Here is a 9,044-nt window from a genome sequence, read left to right on the forward strand (position 1 = left end):
CCGACCCCGGATTTTATAAGATACGCGCGGCTATGCACGTATCTTATAAAATCCGGCGTACTTTGTTTTAAAATGTACCCCTCAGAGTAGGACTAAATGGTGGGTTTTCTCAGTGAAGAAAGGTAAACAGTGGATTACTGCGATAGGCTGAGGCATCAGGGTAAGCGTGGAGGGTGTTTAAATACCCCACCATGTGATGTTATTGGAAAGCACCACTGGAGAGTTTCCTGCTGTGGGGCCTTTTTGTGTCGGTGCCTAGCACTCATGCACAACTAGGGGCCACATCAGGGCTAGACAATGGCGCATTCTTGCTGCGGGAGGAATCAGCAGTGTGGAGGATAAGCGCTGGGCCGACCTATGGCTGGCCAAACATTACAGAGTGAAATGATCAAATCGGCAGATGATACAAAATTATTTTGAATTGTTAAATCACAAGTAGATTGTGAAAAATTGTAGGAGGATCTTGCAAAAATGGAAGACTGGGCATTTAAATGGCAGATGAAATTTAATGTGGACATGTGCAAAGTGATATACATGAGGAAAACTAACCCTTTAAAGAAGGAAAGGCTAAAGAGGTTGAGTCTACTCAGCTTGGAGAAGAGACATCTGAGGAGGATATGATAGAGGTCTATAAATCATGAGTGGAATAGAATGGGTAAATGTAAATCGATTTACTCTTTCAGAAACTACAAAGACTAAGGGACACTCCATGAAGTTAGTAAGTAGAACATTCAAAACAAATTGGAGAAAATTATTTTTCACTCAATGCACAATTAAGCTCTGGAATTCATTACTGGAGGATGTGGTTAAGGCAGAGAGGGTAGCAGGGTTTAAAAAAGGTTTGGACAAATTCCTAGAGGAGAAGTCAATAAAATATTATTAACCAAGTAGACTTAAGAACTAGCCAATAGATTCCAAGTTGGCCGAACTAGCCAACACACCTGAGTTTGCTCCTGCGGGTCTTCCTTTGGTTTCTTGAATTTTTCCACAATGCCCCACTCTAGCAGGAAAATAAGAGCCAGAGAGCGGGAGGCGCAACTAGATGTTCCCCCTCATGCTTTGTTTGGCCCAATGGATGCCCATGTGTGTGTGCTCTGGAAATTGGTTCGTTGGAGGCAGGCCAGGAAGAAGCTATACTTGGCTCCCTCCCTGAGCTTTCGAACTCTCTGTCCCCGGAGGAACAATCTGCCCCTGCTAACCCAGCAGAGGCACAAGCGTTGGATCCATTGCGGGGAATGACGCCAGCTAAAGACGCTGAAGACGCCAGGGACTGAGAGCACAGATTCAACGCACAATGCTTCAGTACCGACTGAAGAACTAGAATGTACAGGGGATGGCACAGACAGCGTTGCTCACTGGCATTTTGAAAAAGATATTTTTGAACTGCCTACTATGCAGATAACTAAGCTGGTAAAACCTGCTACATTTACTTTAGAAACCATATGGGAAGCTATTTAAGTGCTTAACATTAATATCTCTAATCAGATTAATCTAGTTACTAAATATTTGGGAGCTTTGGACTGCCGTTTGAAAAAGATGGAAAATGAGATTTCAGTTAATAAAAATTATTATGTGACTTTTAAAAAAGATCTTGTCACTGTAACTGAGTTACAACAAAATATGCTCAATGAAACCCAGTGGTTCTCGTCTAAAATGGAAAACCTGGAAAATCAGGTGCGGAGGAAGAATTTACGTTTTATTAATTTCCCTAAAGATTCTTCTGTGGCCCCCAAAGAAATGTGGAAAAATATTTAACAGATATCTTGAAGATTCCAGAACAAGCATTTCCAGATCTTACAAAGCAAACTCAGAAAAAAAGGAGGCAGTTTTTATTACTCAGACCTAAAGTTCTGGAGATAGGAGCATTTTTTATTTTAAAGTTTCCCTGTAAATGTATTATTAAAAATCAGAATGCCACCTATACTTTCTTTTCACCATCACAATTGTCTGCCTTTCTAAGTAACACATTTTCCTCTATTTCTTCTTCTCCTAATGCCTAGTTAGGATGCAAATGTCTATTAAGGACGTTCATTCATTAATTGGCCTCTTATGCTAGTTCTTTTTTTTTTTTTTTTAATATTTTGTTTTATTTAAAAATTTCCTGAAGTTGTGATATTGGAATTCTCAAATTGAGGACTTGAAATATAGTATGAGATTATACTTTTTTTTTCTATTGGATTACATATTTTCTTATGTCTCTACTAGTTTGTAATTCAAGTGTTTTCTTGAAATCTATTAGTAATATGCATAAATAATAATAATAATAATAAAAAATAAAAATAAAGAACTAGCCAATACCTATAACTGTTTAATAGCAGCATGGGATCTATTTACTCTTTTGGGTCTTGCCAGGTACTGGTGACCTAGATTGGCCACTGTTGGAAACAGGATACTGGGCTTGATGGACCCTCAATATGACCCAGTATGGTAAGTTCTTAAGTTCTTAAGACCAATGTTGTTTAACATATTCCTTAATGATTTGGAAAAGGGAGCAATGAATAAAGTGATCAAATTTGTAGTGACATAAATTATTCATAGCTAAAACATGAGTAGTCTCTGAGGAATTGCAGGGGGACCTTAAGAGACTAGGGAACTGGGCATCTAAATGGCAGATGAAATTTAATTTGGACAAGTGCAAAGTGGTGCACTGTCAGGGATCTTTCATACAGCATCTCAGTCATCCAGCAACTCAAGGACATATTATGGTGACTAATTCAATCAAATCTGGCAAAAAGGATCTCCTTCCAAATTCCTCTAATTCAAGTTGTCCTAACCACAGATGCAAATGTATCTAACCTGGCCAGGGGAGCTCATGTAGAGGGGCTACACAACCACTGGTCTGCTCAGAAAAAGTGTCATCTGATAAAATTCCTACAGCTAAGGGTGATATGGTATGCTCTAAAGGCTTTCAGAAACTGGCCACAGAGATATAGCCAGAACTGATTTTTTTTTTGGTGGGGAGAGGGAAAATGCCAAGGTTCATATACGTGAGCATTGTCCTCTGCCCCATCCCCATTCCTTACCCCTATGTGGGTGTTCATGGCAGTGGCTACAAAACCTTCTAATTTCTGGTAACACTCTGCATCTGTCTCTTTGCTGTCTCCCTGGCCTGTCTCTCCTGTTTCTCATGGTCCCTCTGTGGTTAAGGCAGATACTCATACCTGGGAACTCTTCGGATTTGGCCTGGAGACCCCGGAATTCTGAACTAATTGCCAGGTCTCCGGGCCAACACCCCAAAAGTCTGGGTGCCCTGCTGCAGAAGGCCCGGAAGAAAAAATGGCTAAAGCAGTGCGGCCCCGAAGGAGGAGGACCATCAGCAGCCATGCTGCAGGAGGACAAGGAGAAGCACAGGGTTGTGCCACAGCAGAGAGATGAGCAGGGACCAGGCTGGTGGGGCCGAAAACAGGAGCTGTTGGCCACCTGTGGACACCAGGCCGGCAGGGCTGAAGACTTGAGCTGCTCAGCTGTGGGGGCCTTTGTGTTTGTGAAATCAGGAGGGTGCTTCTATGTGTATGTGTTTGGGAGGGTGCTTCTGTGTGTGTGTGTGTGTATGTATGTGAGATTTGTAGGGTTCTTCTGTATGTGTATGTGAGTGAGGGAGGGTGTTTTTCTCTGTGTATGTGTATCTATGTGCGATCTGGAGAGTGATTCTCTCTGTGTGTGTGTATTATGTGAGATCAGAAGGGTGCTTCTGTGTGTGAGAGAGAGGGAGGGTACTTATGTATGTATGGGAAAGAGGGAGGGTGCTTGTGTGTGTGTGTCTGAGAGAGAAGGAAGATGCTTGTCTGTATGTGTGAGAGAGAGGTAGCGTGCTCCTTTCTGTGTGAGAAAAGGAGATGTGGTTAGGAGGGATGGAGGAGAAAGTTTGTGCATCCATTCTCTGTGTATGATAGAGAGGCAGAAGTGTGTGTGTATGTGAGAAATGTGTGGACAAGAAAGAGAAGTGAGTATGTGAGAATGAGCATGTATGTGTGTGAGTGAATATGTGAGTGTGCTAGTCTGAGTGTTTGTGTGCATGCTGCTACTGCCTCCCCTCCCGTGTGACAATCTCAGGCTCATAGGAAATCAAAGGTTCCCAGGTATGCAGATACTTTATACAAGTGTTAATCTGTCAGCAATTAAGCCTGTGTGAAGTCAAATGTTAAACGGAAAGCTTTTGATTGCTAAAGGTGTCCCCCCCATTTTCTGTAAATGAAGAAGTGATTCGAACACGCTGGTCCAAGCGCTCCCAATAATTCGCCCTAAAATCAGGCAGCAAGAAAGATTCCTGTACATCCCTTCGGCAATTCATCCATCCCAGGGTCACAGTCGGGAGCGCGCGCGCGACGTACGCGGGAAAGTGCATTTCGTCAGCCTTGCATGAGACATAACGGCTCGCTCACGTCTCTAGCTGCTCTAGATAAACGGTTTTTGCCTTATACCGCAGCGTCGCTCATGTGTGACTCCGCCCGCTTCTCCCCTCCATCCGGCGGACTGACGCGCGCGGCGCACTTAGCGTCACAGGCGGGGGAGGGGCTGGCGCATGTCGCTCCTGTGCTGCCTTTCCACGGTGCAGCCCCCTTATTGCCTTTTTTAGTCAAGGGGCGGCACTAGTCGGTAAAATCCCGAGCTCGAGCACTCTTTAAAAGCTCGGCAACAGTCCACTGTCCGTACAGTGTATGCAAACCGAGCATTCGTCGGTGCGGATATTTAACACTGGCATCTTACAGGGGCAGGAGAAAGAGGAGTAGCTTCCAGAGGGTAGCCCGTCTATTTCCGCCTGGCTGCAGGGAAGATACTGGAGAATCCTCACGACACACAATCTGCTTCCCTGTCCCGAAACAATAAGGGTTTGGGGTGGTTTATTTTGAATGCTTTTCATTTAAAAGTGCGGTTCCAGTTCGGGTTTCTCTGTTCCTATGCGTCTGCCGAACATGTCCAATAACTTCTTAACACCGATCCCGGAGTCCTCAGATCATGTTATTAGCAAAGAAATCAAACTGGCCATTCTGGGGTCAAGCAATGTTGGGAAAACTGGTAAGTGTCTGGATTGGAAGCCTGTTCCTCCTTTGCTTGAGTATCTCATTGGCTTGATCAGTAACTGGATCACTCTGCATGCTCCGAAATTCCAAGTATTGGCTCTTCTACAAGGGATCAAAACTTATTTTCTTAAAATGTTAATTATGCAGAAATCACTTTCAAAATCATTTTTCAAAAGTGTAAGAGCACCCTACTAGAACTATTTCTATTTGGCCAAAACAATTTACAGCAATTGAAATTTATTTCATTCAGTTCATCATATGTAAAAACAATACAGTTCAAAACAGGTTAAATACAGCTATTAATATTGCATGTAAATATTACAAAACCTTATATTCCTCAACTTTAATAATTTTGGACTTTTAGCTTTCCCTTCCAAATGATGCTCAAAACCTCTTACAGCATTATTTAAATTCAGATACAATACGAGATAAAGAGACTTGCCTAAGGACACAAGGAGTGTCAGGTGGGAAGTTGAACATTGTTTATGAGAATGTACGGTAGGATTAACAAAAATAACCAATAATTAATTCTTTTCCAGCTATGACTGTACGATATCTAACAAGGAGGTTTATTGGGGATTACGAGCCCAATGCAGGTGAGGTTTATGAATTTTATTTACAATTTTGATGAGAAAACTCGACTCCCAAGGAGTCACATACATAAGTCTAACAATCTGGTTTTTATTTTTTATTTTTCCTCAGGAAACCTGTATTCTAGACTTGTTAATGTAGAGGGAGAACAACTTTTCTTGCAAATACAAGACACACCAGGATACATTCAGGTACAGCAAAGTTACTATTAGCCTTGATATTGCAATGCACTGTAACTGTGTACTTTATATAAACATGAGCAAGTTAGGTAGAAGCTGGAGTTATCCATAAAAGGTGACTTTAAATATATCACTAAACTTGATGCTTTGAGTTGCTGGTACAGTAGAAACTTGTCTTAATCATATTTCTTTAGTAAAAATAAATTGGACAAAACAACAACAAATCAATACGTGAGGTGATTATGTTTGTCATTTTTGTAAAAAAAAAAAATTTATTTTACATAAACATTTGGCATTTGGGCTGTCCAGTGGAAGTGTTGCCCTCTCCCATGTGGGAGACCTGAGTTCATTTTCTAAGTCCATCTTCTGCTCCTTGCCCCAGCTGAGGCTGGGAGGTGTTTCTGGATTTAGAAGCAGGGAAGCTACCCGGGGCTGTGCTTTTTAATACCAAGCAAGGACAAAGTTTCTGCTATTCAGAAACAGTTCAAGAATTATTGCATGTGGTAGTAATACTGATTTACTGTTTCAACTAAACATTTTGAGGGTCGATTTTAAAAGGTGCGCGTGTCCATGTGCACACGGTTCCCAGCGCACATATTATAAAATATATCTGGACGGGTGTCCATTCAAGTGCTGGGGGGGGGGGGGGGGGGGGGGGGCGGATTTTTCAGTTACCCATGACAACACGATCAGCCTTTTTTCCAGTTCCCTCCCAGTCCACTCCAATTAAGGAGTGGACTGGGAGGGAACTTCCCTAATCCTATCCTTCCTTTCTCTTCCCAACCCCTAAATCTACCCTACCTGTCCCTAATTTTTTTGTTTTTGTACTTACTGCTCCTCTGGAGCAGAAGTGAGCTCCACGCGCTGGCACGCGCTTCCCCGGGACAGTGTCTAATGGCACTGTGACGGCCTGCGCCTTTTAGCTGGCCTGGCACTTCTGTGCATATTGGAGGCTACGTGTGTGGCCAGGCCCTTTCAAAAATGCGTGTGGTGCGCAGGGCCCGGCCACGCCCATAACCCCCCGCATTTTACGAGCGAAGGCCTTCTAAAATTCGGGCTTTACTGTGCACCAATGGCAGCATCATTTATTTAAGAACATCTTTGTAGTTCTCCTGCAACCCTGTGGCAAAGTCATATAACATTACAAATACAAACACATATGTATATATCTGATTGGTTCATGGACCATGTGAACACAGGTTCACTGGGTCCGGTTATTATAGTAATTCTGTAAAACTTTTGCTAATACAGATATTTGCAAGGATACCAAGAAGCTCAGAGACCCTTAAAAATAATCATTTAACAATTGATGGAAGGGTGATTATTGCTACTTGCCACATTTAATTTTAAAATAATATACAGTACACAGGTTACCATTTTTTTCTTTTAAATATACTATCATAAATAAATCTTCTATGTTTAATGATTTCCTTACAGGTGCAAGAGGATTTCTTCCATGTAACGGACTCAATCTCCAAATGCGTGCAGTGGGCTGAGGGTTTTCTTCTAGTGTATTCTATCACGGACTACACCAGCTATCAGTCCATTCGACCTCTCTATCAGTACATCCGGAAGGTCCACCCAGACTCCAAGGTCCCTGTCGTTATTGTAGGCAACAAAGGAGACCTTCTCCATGCAAGGCAGGTCCAAGCTGACGAAGGGATACAGTTGGCCAATGAACTTGGAAGCGTGTTTGTGGAGATTTCCACCAGCGAGAGCTGCCAGGATGTCAGTGATGTGTTTCAGCATCTGTGCAAAGAAGTTAGCAAACTGCCTCTGCCCTGTAACTGCGAAAGGCGAAGAGCATCCATCATCCCTCGCCCCAAGTCTCCTAACATGCAGGATTTGAAGAGACGTTTCAAGCAGGCTTTGTCTTCCAAGGCCAAATCCTCTTCACTTGGATGAGATGGAATGAAAATAAGACATTTTTATTTTGTTTATAGGGAATTCACAGAGTTTATTTTTTTAATGATATAATTATTTTTGCAGTTTTACTTAAACGTTATCTGAACTAGGTGCTGCAGTGTTCATACACAAGAGCTGGGATTAGAGAGTAAAAAAAAAAAATCAGTGCCCGTTAATTAGCTAATTAACACATTAAGTGAATTAAAAGTAAAAATACTCCAAACTTCTATAATATCTTGCACCATGATTATGTACTAATGTTACATGAAGAAAAGAATATGGCTTTCAGCAGTAAAGGCTGAAGATGTTTTAAACAGGTGGGGGAGATGCACTTTTGGGAAACATTACCCATTAAAATGCCAACTTAGGGGTGACTGTGTACCAGTGGAAGGGAGATTGTCCATTTGAAAATAGACAACATCTTGGATCACATACAAGATGAAATACTTGAAAGAATCTGTGTGGGATATTTACTGAGCTGGAGTGGTACTTAATTTCATGACTGTTACTTAAATGTTCTGTAACGGCACTAAATGGGATCCACGGTATGTGACAGCTTTCCATTGACAAACTGTGCACTTAAATATCAAAGTGCTTCAAATGGCATTCCTGTACCAAAGTTATTACACACACCTGTAATGAAACATTCCCGTAACTATTGTGGCTCTAAATAAAACCTCTAATTCTTCCTATAGAAGAAAGCTGCCATAGTCTGTTCTTTTGCATAAGGTACACCTGGCTGCTAACTTGGGGCGGGGGGGCGGGGGTCATGTATGAAATTGTTTCTTCTATTCTGTAGCTAGGGGTAAAAAGCTTAGTAAACAAGGCCCTTGAATTGATATGTGTAGATGTATATACTATTTCTTTGTGTACTGCAGCACAGCCATACTACCTTTTTAAAGAAAAGTGTTATTTATAGCATAGTTTGTATATTTTGTAATATAAGTGTGATAAAACTTGCCATAATTGCACATTCGGTATTCTTTGAACACAAGAACCATTTTTCTTTTTTAACTGAATGTTGGATGAAAGAAATTGCTGTTTTGTGGTGGAAGGCTTCGAAGGGAGGAGACACTATGGAAGAAGGGACGTCAGTTAGATAAGTACAATAGTCTAACCAAAGCTATGCCAGGTTCTCAGTGCATTCTTAGAAAACTGTGTACAAGAGCCAAAATCTAGGCTTTGGCTACTGAGACCCAAATTTAATGTAAAATATATATTAGCCACAGCACAGAGTTCAGAATTCTGCTTTTCAGTGCATAGGAGACTCCATGACTGGCTAGCAGGTGCCTTTGAGTTTTCACCAATTGACGTGCAAATGGTAATAAGTGTTTTGGTTTTTTTTTAA

General features: G+C 41.7%; 1 protein-coding gene across 1 annotated transcript; it reads left to right on the top strand.

Annotated features, from left to right (window-relative positions):
- Positions 1 to 4,576: 4,576 nt before the first annotated feature.
- On the top strand, positions 4,577 to 8,672 carry RASL11A (RAS like family 11 member A). The gene is made up of 4 exons (XM_029602586.1): positions 4,577 to 5,016; positions 5,561 to 5,617; positions 5,724 to 5,803; positions 7,229 to 8,672. The coding sequence occupies exons 1-4, from the start codon at positions 4,899 to 4,901 to the stop codon at positions 7,694 to 7,696; spliced, it is 723 nt and encodes a 240-aa protein (XP_029458446.1). The 5' UTR covers positions 4,577 to 4,898; the 3' UTR covers positions 7,697 to 8,672.
- The last annotated feature ends 372 nt before the right edge of the window (positions 8,673 to 9,044 follow it).

Source organism: Rhinatrema bivittatum, chromosome 5, assembly GCF_901001135.1.
Source record: "Rhinatrema bivittatum chromosome 5, aRhiBiv1.1, whole genome shotgun sequence".
NCBI classification, from domain to species: domain Eukaryota; kingdom Metazoa; phylum Chordata; class Amphibia; order Gymnophiona; family Rhinatrematidae; genus Rhinatrema; species Rhinatrema bivittatum.

What these genes read in the sequence shown, in the direction of transcription:
- RASL11A (XM_029602586.1), top strand. Translation starts at nt 4,899, where the DNA reads ATGCGTCTGCCGAACATGTCCAATAACTTCTTAACACCGATCCCGGAG. An exon ending in GGATTACGAGCCCAATGCAG is followed by an intron (nt 5,618 to 5,723) that starts GTGAGGTTTATG and finishes ATTTTTCCTCAG; the next exon opens with GAAACCTGTATTCTAGACTT. An exon ending in ACACACCAGGATACATTCAG is followed by an intron (nt 5,804 to 7,228) that starts GTACAGCAAAGT and finishes ATTTCCTTACAG; the next exon opens with GTGCAAGAGGATTTCTTCCA.